The sequence below is a fragment of the Cricetulus griseus genome (genome assembly GCF_003668045.3).
Source record: "Cricetulus griseus strain 17A/GY chromosome 1 unlocalized genomic scaffold, alternate assembly CriGri-PICRH-1.0 chr1_1, whole genome shotgun sequence".
NCBI lineage: Eukaryota > Metazoa > Chordata > Mammalia > Rodentia > Cricetidae > Cricetulus > Cricetulus griseus.
Genome location: NW_023276807.1, coordinates 219,741,023 through 219,759,201, shown reverse-complemented (window position 1 = coordinate 219,759,201; position 18,179 = coordinate 219,741,023). Strand labels below are relative to the sequence as shown.

The window sequence follows — 18,179 nt, the reverse complement described above, 5'->3', positions numbered from 1 at the left end:
GGATACTAACATCATTTAATGAGAGGACGACAAGGATTCCCTCAAATATCAAACAATGCACAGCATCCTCCACCCCCAAGGGCAAGGAGTCACCTAAGCCCCGGTGTCAATAGGGCCATTGAGAAGCCCTGACTTGACTGAGGGCTGTGCTACTCAGTCCCATCAAACAATTCCATAGATGAGAAAACGAGCCTGGGCTCATGGGAAACACTAGGAGAAAAGAAAAATCCAAACTCCTTATTCATCACTGCCTCAATCATTCCAGAATCATCTTACTCCAATACCCACAGACGTTCCCGTTTGTCCTTCAATTCTGTAAAGCAATTCAAGAATGTGATTCTGGGAAGCTTACTTGTTGATGTTGCTGCCCTCCTTCAGCCTATCGCCTGCAGCTCCAGTTTTCGTGGCTCGTTCACTGCCGGCTAAATCCACTAAGCTCAGTTTGCCCACTTTCTCTCCAGACGTCTGCAAAAAAACCCAACACATGCTAGCAAACGGCTAATGAATGTTGAAAACAGACTGACTCCTTCAAATGGCTTATCATTTCCAGCTTTTACTAAAGTTATCTATTCTGTGCTGCTACTAAAACAAAAACAAAAAACAAAAAACAAAACAAAACACCCATCACAAAACCTAGCACCAAACTGACAGAATTTGCTAGCCCACTTGTTAGCAAACAAAGGAGCTGATGACTTTCAGGAAAAATGTTGCAAAATGAGATATTTTGAAGATTGGTCAAATTTTCAGAGACATAAACAAAAAATGCTTTTAAGTCAAAAGATTAATGATTTGAAACTGTACTTAAAACTTCATAATATTAGATGGTAATCTGGAGACAAAATAGTTACATTCTTGATTAATTTTTTAAAAAAAATCTGAGTTTTATGTAACAGAATTGTTCAAAAAGTCAAAAATGTTTTCTAAACATTTCCTCCTTGAAGCTGATCAGCTTCAGTTTCCTACCATCAGCTGTGGTCTTAGACAGTGATGTTCCCTGCCACCAGATCACAAACACTGACAAGTTTTCTAGTTTACCCCATCATCAAAACAGAAACATGTCAGAATCTGAAGTTTTGAGCATTTTGAAAGCTTCCCTTTAAAATCTATTTTATCTCCTGGTTGGGAATATAACCTGGTGGCAGAATGTTTATCTAACACGCACGGAAGGCCCTGGGTTCTGTTCTCAGCACTGCAAAAAATACATATATATGTCTCCATAAAATAAACATAACAAATGAATATTTTGCTTCCCAAACCAAAACTACTTTTGATTTAAAGAGAAAAAGTCACCGGGCGATGGGAGCACTCGGGAGGAAGAGGCAGGCGGATTTCTGTGAGTTAGAGGTCAGGCTGGTCTACAGAGTGAGTGCCAGCACAGTGAGGACTACACAGAGGAACCCTGTCTCAGAAAACCAAAAAAAAAAAAAAATCTTCAGTATGTTATTTGCTTTGTTTTGCTTTATGCTAAATAAAAAAATCAAAAACAAAGAACTTTTTGTTTTTAACATTGATCTTGATGTAATGGAAGGCGAAAAAGTGATTTTTCAGCAGAGGAAAACACTGCCGACATGGAGCACCTTGCCAGGAGATTATTTTGGCTTCCAGTATTGAAACGGAGGTCCTGAGGGATGGATGGACATCGTCAGTCAATCTTCACATGAAGGGAGAGAATGAAAGGAGTGAGGCAGCAAAGATGTTCCCAACATGCAGAGGCCCCGAATCTTTACAAGGTTCCAAGGGCGCCCTGCACAGTCTAACGATTTTACAGCATGCTTCCCTGATACAGGCTGCAGCAGTATCCCCAACAAGGGTCTGCTGCAATCAGCCATCACAGTGTCAATGCACAGCTGCTGTGGCAGGGTCAGGTCACTGCCCTCTCTCTGGAGAGGGAGGGAACCAGGCCTAGTCCCAGACTCCCTTGCAGCCAGGCCTCAGGATATGACTCAAGTTCTTTCAGACCCTCTTGCTAAAGACTGGAAAGCAGAAGTCAAGTGTCTTCCCTGGCTTTTTTTCTACCATCAGGCAGGCCATGAAATCTTAGGTTTTCAGGACATCCTACAACTTCCCAGGTGCTAAGAGGTAGTTGCACTGACAGAAGCAATTTCTTTATTCCTGATTGCAGCTGTGCGTGTCCCCTGTGGTTTTAAGAGTAACTCCTAGAGTTGCTGCAGACCCTAGTCCTCTTGGGTTCTTCCAACTGAACTGCAGCTACCTATAGCAGCTTCTATTCTAGTCAGGACCTTTGTTCCCCAGTCCTGACCGACAGTCTGGACTAGGCCTTCAACTCAGCTAGCATCAAAGAGAACAAGATAAGCCATGATCACTTCAGAAGTTACTTACCCCAGACTTCACATCATACAGAGTGTGTGTCAGGGTGATTTTGAAGACTGCGTGAGACCGGCTGCTTTCCTCATTCATGTTAGTTGCAGCAACTGTTCGAGACTTGTTGCCCTCGGACATCAGAGACTCAATATCCTAAGTGGACACAGGTTACAGGCACATATTTTGTTACTTGTGAATAAACATGACCACTCTTCCCCACTACCACAAGCACTCTAGTTTTTAGAGGTCACATTTTGGTTTTCGGCAAGAAAACAACAGCCCATACTGTTTCTGAGAAACAAAGCACATTATTTACTGCAGACACAGATGCAAATGGCAGCTTTGACACAGAAAAGTTTAAAAGTTAAATTCCCTTAACCCACATATGGAATCTTACAAGACAGCCCAGGCTGGCCCCAAATTTATTATGTAGCCCAGGCTAGCCTCAAAGTTGTGATCTTTCTGTCTCTACTTCCACAGTACTGCATCTCAGGTGTGCCGTGTACAACATTAGAAACAGTACTTTCAAGTGACATTAGATGCTGATATTTACCTACTCCAGAAATCCCACCCCCGCAAAAAAACTAAGCACATTAAGTAATACAAGTTTATTTTATTAAAGCAAATTATATAAAAAGCAAAAAATAAAAAAGGTTTTAACCTTTCACCCAAACACATTAAATGTATGTTTGATAGTACTGTTTAAAAAATTAGCATAAAGCGAGATAATACTAGAAAAATTGCTATGGACTTAGGGGAGGCAGTTCTGGGAACTGAAACCAGGGCCTCATACACGCTATACAAAAGTTCTACCACTGAGGTATTTCTAGCTCTATTTTTACTTTGTTGAGACAGGCCTAAGTAAGTTACTCAGGCCTTGAACTGTCCATCCTACCATCTCAGCCTCTTAAAGAGCTGGGGTTACAGAACTGTGCTACCAGGACTAGCTCAGTTTTTCCACGTTATAAGTTCTGGGGCCAGACCTGGTAGCATATACCTTTACTCTCAGCGCTCAGAAAGCAAAGCAAGGGGATCTCTGGGAGGTCTACACAGGAGTTCCAGGTCATCCAGGGTGACACAGTGAGACCCTGTCTTTCCCTCACCCCAAAACTACAAGCTCTGAGAGAATGACTGAAGCAATCTGACCTTAGCTTCATTAATTATAAAACAAATCATCATCTTCTGGGCTGGGAATGGAGCCCAGAAGCAATCGGCTTGCTTAGCATGACAAAGTCCTGGGTCTAACCTCTGGCTTCACAAACAATAATGAATACACACACAAAGCAAAGTCATCTACAAGGATTTGTGAAATGAGGAATCAGAAAGACAAGAGTATGTGAAAATGCTACCCAGCTGCCTCCTACCACCTGGTGTTCTTTCCTCTCCTCCACTAAGTCTGCTGTAGCAGAACCAAGAGATGCATTTCCCAGATGTCTTTACAGCCCAGCTAATGTGTAACACAGACCATCTGGGTGATCCTCCTTAATGGAAGTAGGCTTGCCACCATAGCTCTGTTCTAAGAGGCATTAGGAGAACCCGAGCATTATAATATCTCCCTATGGCGAGGGGAAGGACCTGAGGTTCCTACCAACAGCTTGGAGCCATGACACCAGCCTCAGAGTACCTATTTCAGACTTTTTTTTTTTTTTTTTACAGAAAAGCATTGTTAAATCACTGCTTATTTTTTGATTCTTTGATTCACTCACTCATATGTATATTAAAAACATCTACCATATGTCAGGTACTTAACTAGAAACTAAGGATACATAACAAAACATGTAATAATCCACATTACTAAATAATAGAAACATTACTAAAATCCTGCTATGTTTTATGATGTATATACTTGAACACAATCTTAAAACTGCCAAACATAAATGAAATTTTTCATATCATATAATTATACTGTACAAATTTATGCTGTATAAATTAAAAAGAATATTATTTAGTAAAAATTTTAATACAACAAATACTCACAAAGTAAAATCATTAGCTGCAAAAAAAATATCACCACAGGCAAAACATTTTCCAGAACTTTCCCAAGCCCATTCTGGATCCATTAGTTCTGATAACCCAGAGAACCCATCATATTTAGTTCACATTTACTGACTACCATCTATCTTGAAGAGTTTGTAGGAAGTGAGTTACTAAATGATGGTATTATGAATTTAATTTTAAAATATAGTCTAGGGCTGGAGAGTTGGCTCCAGGAAACCTGAGTTCGATTCCTAGCAACCAAATAACAGCTCACAAAACTGTAACTCTAGTTCCAGGGGATCTGATGCCCTCTTCTGGCCTCAGAGGCACCAGGCACACATATGGTACACAGGCATACATGCAGGCAGATAGACACTCATACACATAAAATAAAAACAATGAAAGTTTTAAAAAATAAAGTAAAATCACAGTAAATTGAAGCAGCTTATATAAGGAATGCTGTTACCTTGTAGCTTGTGACAGCCAGTTTAGAAAGTCCATCCACATAGGGTCCCAACACACTGTGCTCTCTCACTTTCAATGTTTGACGGCTTCTGCTCATGACACAGACATGATCCATTAGTGACTGCCTTTTTTAGAAGGACTCAAGTGTGCTTCACAGAAACAAACGAACACTTCCTTCAAGAAAGAGCCCCTAAAGAGAAGGGCATCTGACTGCATCCCTCAAGGATTTAAACCTAACTTTAAAACCCTTGCTGGGAAGAAAAGCTTGACAATGTGGTAAAATACCACAGCGCTCAAAAGGGTAAGCGTGGGAAGTCTATTTACTACCACAAAGAATGCAGAGTTGAATAAATACCAACAATCTCCTTGTCATATCACAGAGCCGGCCCCAAGACAGAAGCTCTGTAAGTGTTAACTGCACAAGAAAGAAAAAACCACAGGCCCAGCTCAGCTGAGAACAGTCAAAGAAACAAAGACAACAAACGGCTCTCACAGTGATTTAAAGACACAATGCTGAGCTTATCTACAGCTTGTCTGGTTGTTCTAACAAGGAGGGTCTGCACACTTTATCACACTGGCACACCAGAGGAAGGGGGGGGGGGGGCTTGGGAGTATGACCATTCCAATAAATGCTCAAGAGGTTCAATAAAACAAGAAGTCAATGTTCACCAGTTTCTAGGACAAACCTGCCAGCAAGTGTGCAGATGTAGCACTCTCAATGCAAAATACTAAGAAATACCAGGAGCACCTGGCTAAAGGGAACTGAATTTCAGTCAGGAGGGTAAAGTTTAAAATCCACAAACAGCATGGTGACTACAGTCAGTCATGGTGTAAATCAGAATTCAAAATTGCCGGTGTGGGTTTCACACCATACAAAAAGAAAAAAGAAAAAAAGAAAGAAAGATGTGTCTACATATCCTAAAATACCCTACTGTACTCGAGAGAAGAAAATATTATTGTAAAATAAATTATTTGTAAAAAGAGTATATACTAATAGTGAAATCCCAGGTGATTATGTTGTTTTATTTTTCTTTATCTGTATTAATGTGCTCATTTGGCCACAAAAAGACTTTTTTTTTTTTCTCATAAATGATAAGTTAGAATGTTTCGAAATCTGTGGTAGTTTTTGGTGCCTACAATGTAAGGTCCTCAATCTGACACCAGCACTCCTTTTTAAATCTGTTCCTGTCTATTGTCTCAGTCTATTCATCCCTACCAAAATCCATTTGCACAGTGGACGTGGTGCTGTAGAAGAGCAAAAATGCCTGGTATTAATAATAGTTTTGGGGGTCTATAGTTCCTAGGACAATCCCTGGCACCTAAGAGTCACTCAGAGAATTAACACTCGCTAACAAAGTAGAAACTGAACTAAGGTGCCAACAAGGACTTGTAAGGTATTGGCGGCAGCAGGGCTTAGAGACAGAGTGGTGGGGGGACGGGACACGACACCCAGAGTACAGGTAACAAAGAACAGAGAGGGGAGAATGGAAGGAATGGTGGTGAACACACAGGCTGAGGTCCCAGGGAACCTGGGACCATATTCCCTTCAACCACCTCATGGGAAGAGAGAGAGATACTGAGGGAGTGTGGAACTAGGAAATGGCTCAGCCATCTAAAAGCTTTACTATCTTTCAGCATATGGGTCACAGCTTAATATTTCCTAATGATTCGGAATCTTGTAGCAGCCTACATTCAACTCACAATGTTACATGAACCAGATGGTGCCAAGTGGTGGTTTAATACGGTGTGAGTCAACTCACAATGTTACATGAACCAGATGGTGCCAAGCGGCTGTTTAATACGGTGTGAGTTCAGCTAAATTAGACACAGCACAAGATTTGGATTGCTGCTCACCTCTTACACCAGGGCATAGACTGTGAGTAACTTTTAGCCTTTCACTTTCCCTCTTTGATTTTATGTGTATATGTATGTATGTGGGTGGGTGGGTGTGTGTACATGCTCAATTGTGTGTATAAGTGTGTATGAACAGGCGTGTACCTATGGAGGCCAGAGGTCAACCTCAGGTGTCATTCATTCTTCGGATGCTTTCCACCTTATTTTTTGAGACAAGGTCTCTCTCTATGACCTGGAACTCGATGATTAGCTAGGCCAGTGGTCTGTTAGCCTCAGGGATATGCCTGTTTCTGTCTGCCAATACTGGATTACAAGCACACACCATCACAGATAGATTTAAAAAAAAAAAAAAAAATGGGAACATGGGATCTAGGGGTCCAATCCAGGTTCCCATGCTTTCACAGCAAACACTTTACAGACTAAGCTGTCTCCTCAGTGCTACCTCCCTGCCACCCTTTTTTATGTCTATGGGTATTTTATCAGCACCTATGTCTGTTAACCATGTGTATGCCTGGTGTTTACAGAGGCCAGAAGAGGACATCGGGTCCCTTGGACCTGGAGTTACAGATGATGTGAGCTACCATGTAGGTACTAGGCATGGAACCCATGTTCTCTGAAAGAAAACCAGTATTTTTAACCATTAAGCTATCTCTCCAGCCTTTCTGCCCCCCTTTTCTTAAAGACTATATATATATATATATATTATATATATATATATATTATATATATAATGCCTCAAGCAAAACAAGATAATATATATTATTATACATGATAGTTACTGAGTTAATAAAACCAGTACTTGAATTTTTTAAATGAAGTTTTCTCAAATACTTTGGTTGTAATGAAATCTGATTGAAAACTAATCCAATTACTTTGACTTTTCAGAAACAGAAATGTTTATAGAGTCTGGAGAGATGGCTCAGCTGTTAAAAGTGCTTGTTGTTCCTACAGAGGGCTGGAGTTCAGCTCTCAACACAGACATTAAACTGCTTACCACTTGTAACTCCAACTCCAAGGAATCCCACACCCTATTCAGACCTACACACACACACACACACACACACACACACACACACACACACACACACACACACACACACACGTAAAAGTTTTTACATTAAAAACATAGCCAGCATATGTTGAGTCCTGCTGTGTGCCAGAAGTCCTGAGACCTCAGGTGTATCACACTCTCAATCTTTACAACAGCCGTCTGGGATATTGTGGAATACGGTGTGATAACATCATTCATTCCCTGTGTAGTTCACCTACAAAGTGTAAGGAACTTGCTATACCAGTAACAAGAGGACCTGGATCCTGAGCTATGTGACTCCAAAGCTCGTGTTCTGAGCAATAAGCCACAAGCAAAACAAACAAGAAACCACTAAATACTAAGCACATCTGACTGCAGACTTCAAGCCAGTCCACTAGGGGACACAAAACACAGGTATGAACAGCTATGAAGCCAGCCAGTTGACTGTTCCTAGGAAGAGTAGGTCTGAGCTAGATCTTAAAGAAACTGGCCCTCTCACAGAGGTCAAAATACAAGAAAAGCATGAAGGCAGAATAAAAAAGTGCACTGGGAGAAAAATGTGAGTGCCTGAGCCATGACCACCCATGTCTGGCCTCCTTCTGTGACCTCTGGCTTCTAATGCCCTACCCTCCAACTGCACTGAATGCTGATCATCCTCTAAGTGGGTGATGTCCATACACTTCCACAGGGCTATGCCTACACAGGAGTGGTTCTCTCCTCACTTCTTAGTGGACAAACTCCTACTCAGCTTACAGCCATCAAGCACGTCTCTGGAATCCTCTCTTGGCTCTGGGAAAGGCCCTCCTTCCCTTTTTGCACTCTACTTTGTGTTAGCATCCCTCACAAGTGAAAAGCAGACTGCATGCTGCCCTAACTTGTCTGCAAACTCATTCTCTCCATACTTGAGGCTCTTCCTCCGAACTGCATGGTGCCTGGCAAATAAGAATGATTTGATAAACAATGTGTAGGTAAAGTGTCAACTCAAGCTCTAGCCTGAAGATCATTATCAGTCAAAGAAAGATGGCTGTGAGCCTGAGATCCATTTGCTCTTAAATGAACCTTACTGGGATTCTTTGTCTCTCACACCACCTTTCCTGGACCACCTTCCTCAGCCAAACATAACTCACTCTCTGCCCCTGGGCTCTAAGCCCTGCCCACATGGCTCCCTGACCTGGTTAATGTGGTTTCACAGCCATAGTCATTGCTTCCCACTCTCCTCCTCCCCCTGCCCCCACTGCAGTACAGAGATTCCTCAGCTACCTCTCATCTCCTCATTCAGTTCCACGGGGCTACAGGGTGAGCAAAGATTCTGAGGGCCTCCTTATGCTCTGAAGCAGTTTCTCTTTCAAAAGTCAACCCCATGAAACCAAGGGCATTTCCTATGGAGGGGGGAGCTTTCAGATTAATTACCCTAAAAACAGATTCCAAGCTCCCAGTTTACCTCCCTCCTCACTTCACACCTGGAACCAACCACAGAAATCCACCCAAAATTTACTACCAAAAAAAAAAAAAAAAAAGCTGAATCACTGAAGGTTCCAGTCACACTGATATTAAATGATCGCCTCTTGCCACCTCTGTTTCATGTGTGGCTTTAGTGATGAGAGGAGAGGCAGTGTGGCAGGCACATGTACAGCCTGCTCTAACGACCCAGAACTGGCTGTAGGAAGCTGACCCGTGTAAACATAAATCACAAACAGCATGGCTAGATCATTCTCCACTACAGTTCAATTATAGACTTCTCTAAAGCCAATCTATTATGTCTGTTTCGAGAAAGCCACGGCACTCAAGCTTCCAAGTCCTTTACCCTTTGGGGTCAAGAAGGTCTCGGACTTTTTCATTATAAATCTCCATGTAGGACACTTCGACTTTAAAGCTCTGCTCTTCATTTTCCTCTTTCTGGGTTCGTTCGAAGAGTCCACTGCAGAGTCTGGGAATCAGTCCAGGTTGGTCGGCTGTGCCCATCATGGTGTAAGATTTTCCAGACCCTGAAAAAGAAAAAGGAGCTGTCACTACCTCTTAGAAGTTTAAAGGCATTTAGCCCTATTTCTACTACTTACAATAAATTTTTAGGACTTAGAAAAATGTACAAAATGTAATAAATATACACATACATGAATAGAACAGGAAATACATCTCAGTATAATCAGAATGGAACATACAGAAGCTTCTATTACTTGTATAAAACAGAAGTAAACATGGTCTAGAAAGAAAAAAAAAAAAAAAAAACACCTAGCCAGGCATGATAGCCCACACCTCCAATCTAGCACTCAGGAGGCAGAGGATAAAAATCAGGTTCAAAGCCAAAAAACGACACAGATCCTCCCCGAATAATATTCATATTTTTAAAAATTATCTAAAACATAGCAAGACTTTTAAAGTATTCTAAGTAAGCTAGAAATCATCTCATTAATACTGTTATCATAGATATTCCTAACTACTGAAATCAAAGCACAAAAGACATGGGTACCCATGGGCTTTGGGGAAAATCAGCTTACTGCCCTCTTGTAATAGTGCACTGAACAAACAATCTTCCACTAATATAAAAGTATTTTCTCCACTGTAACAGAAACACATATTTATTAAAGAGGACTGAGAAAACTGTTGTGATGGTACACATCTTTAATACCAACACTCCAGAGGATGTGGCAGGAGGATATCAAGGTCAAAGCCAGGCTGCATTATAGAAGGAGAGATCCTATCAAAAGAAAGAAGTAAAGGAAGAAAGAACAGACAATGGACAGACCAGAAAACACAGACAAATGAAAAGGGGAAAGATTATACCAGCTCAGTCCTACCACCCAGAATCAACACATGACACTTAGGTGTAACCTGCCCCTCCTGGTACCAAATGGCTTTTCGATATTTGTGTGCTTTCAACCTCACAAATTGCTGCTCTGTCACTTGTCAGAATACCTAAAAGTAATGTTCTACTTCCGACCCTTTCTAAAGTGAGCCCAGCATAATTCATCATGCCAATCCTATGAGAGGGTTTAAAGTATCAACATTTCACAATGAGGAAATGAGGAGGCAGAAAGCCCTGTCTGGTGAGAGGCAGGGGCAAGAGAGGAGCTGGCACTGCCTGGCTCAGGATTTCTGTTCACACAACACATGATGCCCAAACACTGTTCTGTGGAGAGGAATGTCCAATTGGGCAGGTCACATGATGAACTGTTATAAAAGCAACTAGCTGTCACACAAAGAAACCCTGTCTTGAAACCCACCCCCCAAAAAGCAACTAGTTTCATTTAAATTGGTTTTCTTTCTTCAATTACAAAATATAGAAAGTATAGAAGCCTAAAGTCCTTACCAGTTATGACCAGTAAGATATAAACAAGTGTGTTCTTTTAAAAGTATATTTTCTTTTAATTTTTACTTTATGTGTATGAGTGTTTTACCTATATGTCTATTCACTGTTTGCATGCCTGAGGCCCACAGAGGCCAGAAGAGGGTGTCAGGTCCCCTGGACCTAGAGTTATAGATGGTTATGAGCCACCATGTAAGTGCTGGGAATCAAACTCAGGTTCTCTGGAAAAGCAACAAGTGCTCTTAATCACTGAGCCAGCTCTCCAGCACCAAAGTGGGTTCTTTCTTTGTGGTATTCTCTCTGTAATGATTCTTAAAGAGCTACAATACAGAGGCACAGCCAATAATAAACTTGATAGTCATAGCTCTGCAGAAGAAGGAAGAAGGAGGAGGAGGAGGAGAAGGAGGAGGAAGAAGAAAAAGGAGGAAGAAGAAGAATTCAAATAGGGAAGGGGGAAAATCAATAAAGAAAAGATTTTAATCGTAATTTTATTGTACTGTCTTAGAAAACATGCCACTGCCTAATTTTAATCACCTGTAAGAAAAATTAACACAGGATAAGTAAGCAAGCAGCCCAGTAAACATGGCTTCATTATCTTCATGGAAGCATGCATAAAATGTAGAGTATGTGTTAGTTCAGGTTACCTGTCTGTCCATAGGCAAAGATACAGGCGTTGTAGCCATCAAATGCGTTCTGAAGGATGTTCTCCCCAAGGCACTTGAAAACATCATCTTGACCTAAAGAATGGGAAAATTATATTTTTAAGGGCAAAGAACATATGAACAAGTAAGAAATCAAACAAAACTCTCAACAAAACAAACCAATCTGCTTATTTATCTCAAAGCAAGATGTTTAAGCTTGGAACCTTCTGTCCCACAGGTTATTTCAGTTAGAGTGGGAAGAAGAGTCGGTAGATGATTCCCTGTAACGCATGCTTGAACAACACACCATGCAACGCAGAGAGCGCAAGAGCTGCTTATTTTACAGTCAATGATTAAGACTCAATAATCTCTATATGCATGTATGTGTCATGTGTGTATGTGTGCTGCCACATGTGTGGAGATCAGAGGACAACCTGCAGCAAGTGGTTCTCTCCTTCCACTATGTGGTCCTGGAGATTGAACTCAGATCATCAGGCTTGGTACAAGCCCCTTTACCATCTGAGCCATCTCACTGCCCTAAACATGTGAAATTTAAACTTAGGACCAAGACGTGCCTGAATTCAACTACAAACCATAATTTTATTCAAAGTGTACTAGAGTTCAGAAAAATCTTGCACATCAATTCCCTTCTTTCCTTTTCCTCATGAAAATTTCAGGTTATACGACTTACAATTCACAATAGTTAGAACAGAGACTGAGATCCTGGAAATAGGAGCTGGAGACATTGTTCATAAGTTAATAAAGAGCACTGACTGCTTTTTGCAGAGGACCTGGGTTCAATTCTCAGCATCTTCATAGTAGCTCAAGAGTTACAGAGCTCATCTATAACCCTAGTTCCAGGGACCCAACACCCTCATCTAGCTAGCTTCCAAGGACATCAGTCCATACATGGCACACATACATGCAGACGAAACAATCATACACATAAAATAATAGAAGAACCAGATGTTGCTGTGTCTAGCAAAAGTGTTTCATCCATCTCAATCTGTAGTCAATTTACTAGTACAGTTATCACACTTCTGAATTTGGGTGATCCTTTGAGTCACCATGGGGCCAGTGAGACCAAAGGAATCTTAATTGTTTTTTGTTAATCATGACCTTTCTCAACAGAGGCCAATAAAATATCATGTTCAGTGTGTAAAAACCACTGATTAGAAACATGTGACCTTGACAGTCAGAGATGCATGGAACAAAGAGCTGTCACACAATCCTAAACTTGTTGACAAATGGGGATGAGACAGTTATCTTTGGGAAGGTAGTAGAAACTGAGAGGGGTTGTGGTACAGAGGGAAGACAGATGGTCTGGCAGGCCTGGAGAATTAGTGATCACAGAGGTTTTAAGGACTAGAACTTGGACTCCTGTATGGGGCTCCTCCCCCCTTATACCAGGTCCTTCTAGTCCACATCACAGACATCATGGGGGCCTGCCTACGATGCAGCTTCTAGTCCCATTAAGATATATGTGAGAAGACCTCATGAAATCCCACAGCTATAGTATTTATTAACTCACATTAAAAACATCTCACTGAAGTGTCTCAGTCCCCAGACAGCACAAAGTCTTTCACAGCAAATGCTGGAAACAGCTGCCTGGACAGTGTTTAAAAGTTACACCAAATGATACCATGGTAGTGAGTGGAGAACACACCAAAATGCCTCCATGTTACTAACTGCTAAGGACAGTGTGCTCAGTTACCTGCATACTTCTCACGGACAGATTCATCCATAGACCAGAAACAGTGATCATAAGCAAATATCTGTTGCAGAGGGAAAATAAAGAGAGTGCATTAAGAACAAAACCTTAACATTACACGCACTATTTTGATAATGCACAGCATTGTCAACCAACTTAACAGCCGTGTCTTATGGCACAAACCTGTAATCCCATTACCTGAGAGACTAAAGCAAGAAAATAGCCAAGTTTCAGGGCAGCCTGGGCTACACTGCAATCATGTTTCAGCGGCCTAACCCCTCTAAACACCAAACCTGATGTCAGAGAATAGGGGTTAGTGATACATATAATCCCACTGTGACAACACAGCGATTCAGAGCCACCTTACGTGGAAAACATCTGCAATGGTAAGTCAGAAGGAAGCTTGTGAGACAATATGCACAATAGCAACTAGTGTGCAGCTAGAAAAAGTGTGTTTTTGCTGTTTGCTTCATTAGTTTTCTGAAGCAGGGTCTTACAGTAATTAATATTCTTAGTCTCTCTCTCTCTCTCTCTCTCTCTCTCTCTCTCTCTCTCTCTCTCTCTCTCTCTCTCTCTCTGCCTGCCCCATCCCAACTTAAAGTGTCTACCCAAGTTTACCAGCATTTACCTAGCACAACTGAAATCAAAGAAAGCAAACTTCATAGAAGTTTGGGACTCTTGTTTAGAGAACTGAAAACTATTAAATAGTAGTTCTTACTTACCAAAATTACTAAGTGGCTCCCTTTTCAGTTTTAGCAATTTTGTAAATTACTACAAATACCTTCTAGCCCAAAACTTCTTAAGTTGGTGATAATCACACTATATTCGTGCATGCTCCATTCACAGATACAAATTAATGAGTATTTTACACAAACAACTGTCAAATATGTCCTGATAACAGCCCTTATGTAGCTATTTGCTTTAGAGCCCGCCCACTTTGTTAAATATTGTACAGTGGACACTAGCTTCCAGAGACTATGTCTGCTTCTCTTGCTAATGAATATGCTTTGCTTCCTCATAAAACAGTATGTTGAATAGTTAGGAATCGGTTTGAATGTAGCTTAATGGTAAATTGGCACAAAGCAGGCTTTCCGTCTGAGTGTTTTTCTTGCTTTTAGGGCTTCCCATTATAAGCAGCAAATATTATACTATACTATTTCTTGAGTTTGAGCTTTTTTGGGTTTTGTTGTTGTTGTTTGAAACCAGACTGGCCTCAATCTCCCAGAGAGTCACACTTGCCTTTGGCTCCCAACTGCTGGGATTAAAGGTGTGTAGCACCTCATACCTGGGGTCCACTCCTTTTTAATTATAAGTTATTTAAGTGAGCATACAAAGCAGTGGGTTTCCTTTTGGCATTTGTGCCATTCCCTGCATATGCTGTTTTAATTTTCCTGTCTCCCGCTGTCTTCCCTTGTTCTCTTCTTTCTAAGTAAACCTTAGTTCTTTAAATCAAAAAGGATTTCAATAAACAGAGAATATATTCACGATAACAAATTCTACAGAAAATATAAAATAAAAACAGAGCCAGTGAGATGGTTCAGAGGGGAAAGGTACTTGCCACCAAGTCTGATGACCTGAGTTTGAGTTCTTAGGACTCAACTGGTGAAAGAAAACAACTGACTCCTAAAAGTTGTCCTTTGACCCCCTAAGTGCTTGACATAGCATATACATGGCAGGGTAAGCATGTAAGAATGTGCACACACAATAAATCAATAAATTTTAAAATAAATAAATGAAGGTCTCCCATTTGCCAACTACGCCTCTCCCCCAGAGGAAGCAATCTGTTAAGGATATAGGATTCCCCTTCCAGACTTTTTGTCTGCAGAGCACTTTCTCTAAGCAGTGAAAACAGTTTACTAAATAAAACATAGCAAGTTTTTAATGTTGTTAAATGGTTTCCTCACATCTTTATTGGTCTCTAGCTTCTGTTCCAATAAAAAGCAAAATTAACCCGGCACCTTCTTCATAGTGAAAATGAGGCAAAATTCACAAACATAAGGAGACTAGTGTCTTATTCAAGCAGTGTTTTAAAGGTCATTGAGGATCCCAAAAGGCATGTCTACACATATTTCAGCAACAGTAACAGCATAGAGTTACAGCTCAACCACAGGCTGTAAAACAAAAGCATGTCCAAGAATGTAGACAAATGAAATTTCCTGGAAGTTCTAAGGAACTCCAGAGAACTGTCCAGTTAAAAGCAGGCTCCATGCTGACTCAGATGTCCTATAAGAATAAGACCCACGGGGGCTCAGTGGTTAAGAGCATTTGCTGCTCTTGCAGAAGACAGGGGTCCCAGCACCTACATGGTAGCTTACAATCATCTGTAACTCCAGTCCCAGGGGATCCTATATCCTCTTCTCAATTCCATGAGCACCAGGCATGCACATGGTACCCATATATGTATGAAGGCAAAACACTCAGACATGTAAAATAAAATGAATCATTTTTAAAAATTAAAGAACCTTAACAAAGAAATCAACACTCCCACACAAAGTTAGCTCAGTGGGTAAAGGGGTCTGCCACCAAGCCCTAGTGCCCACATGGTGTAAGAAAAGAACCAGTACCTGGAAGTTGTCCTCTGACATCTACACATGTGCTGTGGATGTGCAAAACACACACACACACACACACACACACACACACACACACACACACACACACACACACACGAGTTTTAATATGTAATTTAAAATTTTTAAGGGTGGTCTCAAAATTTGGCTCCAATGTGAAATCAACCACAGCCCTAAAGGAATTGGAGCCCAACACCAGGGCCCCATCAGGACCCCATATGCCTGGCAAATTACCCCACTAACTAGAAGCAAGATGAATTAAATTGGCTCAGAGTGAGCACAGTGTGGAACAATCAGTTTCATGCTAATCTATGGCACACAAGGAATCTGGGTTGGGTTGCTAAGAGACTGGGCAGAGCTGGCCAAAGTCACTGCTCTCCATAGCCCTCCAGCCCTGTCTGTGCCAATAAGCAGCTTTGGAATCATGAGACAGCCGAAGTCTTATACTGATTTTATAAATTAGCAAGGAGGAGGAGTTTTCAGTTTTGAGAAGAAAGTGTCTAGTACTTCAAAGGGATATGCATAGGAATCTCTACAAGCATCCACGTGAAGAACTCTTACCTTCGGCTGACTCCTGAGTTCCAGACAGTGGTGTCCCATGGACATGAAAGAAAGGGGACAAGTGTTAGCAAAGAAGTGTAGTTTAGAAAACTCTTCTCAGACAACAAAATAAATATATGCAAATTTACAATAAGAAAACAAAATATTAGCCAAGCACATGTGCCTGTACGCAGAGACGCTAGAATCAGGAAGATAAGGAGTTTAAGGTCAGGCTGAGCTACTTAACAAGTTCAAGATCTGTGTAGGCTACGTAAGAGTCTGTATCAAAGGTGAGGGAGATGAGAAGAGAAAGTAGAGAGGAAAGGGGATAAAAAAGAAAAGAGCACATCTTTAATCCCAGCACTCGGGAGGCAGAGGCAAGTGGATCTCTATGAATTTGAGGCCAGCCTGGTCTCCAGAGGGAGTGCCAGGATAGGCTCCAAAGCTGCACAGAGAAACCCTGTCTCAAAAAACCAAAAAAAAAAAAAAAAAAAACCAAAAAAAAAAAAAAAGAAAGAAAGAAAGAAAGAAAGAGAAAAGAGAAAGTGAGAATATTGCTTTTGAAAACAAATAGTAAATGAAAGGCAAATTAAAACCAATGAGGGGAGGGAAGAGACTATAGCCAACCAGCCTATCTCTCTCCCCAACAGCAAGGATCTGAGCACTTAGGAGAGTCTCACTGTCCTAATGGCTCTGCCTCTGCATTTTCCCTCATCCAGTAAACACCTTACGAATCATCTTTTCAAAAGCTTGACTTCTGAGCCAGGTGTAGTGGCACCTCTCTGTAATCCCAGATACGGGGAGGAGGGACTGGGTAAGCAGACTATAGGTCTGAAGCCAGTCTGGGCTTCATTAATTAAATCCTGTCTTAGGCTGGAGAGAAGGCTCAGTGGTTAAGAACACTGGCTGCTCTTCCAGAGGATTGGGGTTCAATTCCCAGCACCCACAAGACACAATTGTCTGTAACTCCAGTTCCAGACAGCTCAATAACCTCTTTTGGCCTCCTCAGGCACTTGGTATGCATGTGGTACACAGATATACATGTAGACAAAATACCTATACAAATAAAATAATAATATTTTAAAATCCTGATGTGGAAGGGCCAAACCCACTATGGGCAGTGCCTCTGCTGGGCAGATGGTCCTGAGCTGTATGAGAAAGGAGACTGAGCAAGCCATGAGAACCAAGCCAGTAAAGGAAGCAGCACTCCTCCGTGGCCTCTGTTTCAGTTCCTGCCTTGAGTTTCTGCCCTGGCTTCCCTCAGTGATGGACAACAACTGTCAACTGTCAGATAAAATAAACCCTTTCCTCCCCAAGTGCTTCTGGGCATGGCCTATATCACAGCAAAGGAAACCTATCTAAGACGGCAGATCATAGACCTCCCAGGAGGGACTTAGGCAAGTATTTTACTATTTAATATGTATATGAAAATTCTTGCCTTTTCTGAGAATGAAAACATATATCTAGTATAATATTCAAGCTTAAATAATTTTTAAAAACTTTTAAAATCAGCTCTTCCTAAGAGGCAACCAAATAAATACCAAACTATATGACTATATGACTCACTGCAAAAGAATCCACAGACTCACCTGAATTCAAAGCAGCCTAATAAAAACAGAAACAAACCAGCAAGTAAGTCAATTACAAGGCTGTATTTCCAGCTAGGGAGTCTAGAAGCCACAACAACAAATCTCAGGTAACCTGCATGGTCACAGGAACCCCAATACTTAATATTACAGCTCCCTACAAAAATAAGTAGATTAAT

The 18,179-nt window shown here is 41.2% G+C and overlaps 1 protein-coding gene across 3 annotated transcripts in view; it reads right to left on the bottom strand.

Annotated features, from left to right (window-relative positions):
- Kif13b (kinesin family member 13B) overlaps window positions 1-18,179 on the bottom strand; it is a 148,407-nt gene that overhangs the window by 80,136 nt on the left and 50,092 nt on the right. For 2 of the 3 annotated variants that reach the window (XM_027390340.2, XM_027390341.2), the window contains exons 3-9: window positions 16,436-16,448; window positions 13,308-13,368; window positions 11,597-11,689; window positions 9,453-9,633; window positions 4,766-4,853; window positions 2,341-2,475; window positions 353-465 (exon numbers count right to left, since the gene is read on the bottom strand). In XM_027390340.2, the coding sequence (XP_027246141.1) occupies window positions 353-465; window positions 2,341-2,475; window positions 4,766-4,853; window positions 9,453-9,633; window positions 11,597-11,689; window positions 13,308-13,368; window positions 16,436-16,448 (684 nt within the window). The remainder of the gene's footprint in view (window positions 1-352; window positions 466-2,340; window positions 2,476-4,765; window positions 4,854-9,452; window positions 9,634-11,596; window positions 11,690-13,307; window positions 13,369-16,435; window positions 16,449-18,179) is intronic. The other variant, XM_035452359.1, reaches the window with a different exon arrangement.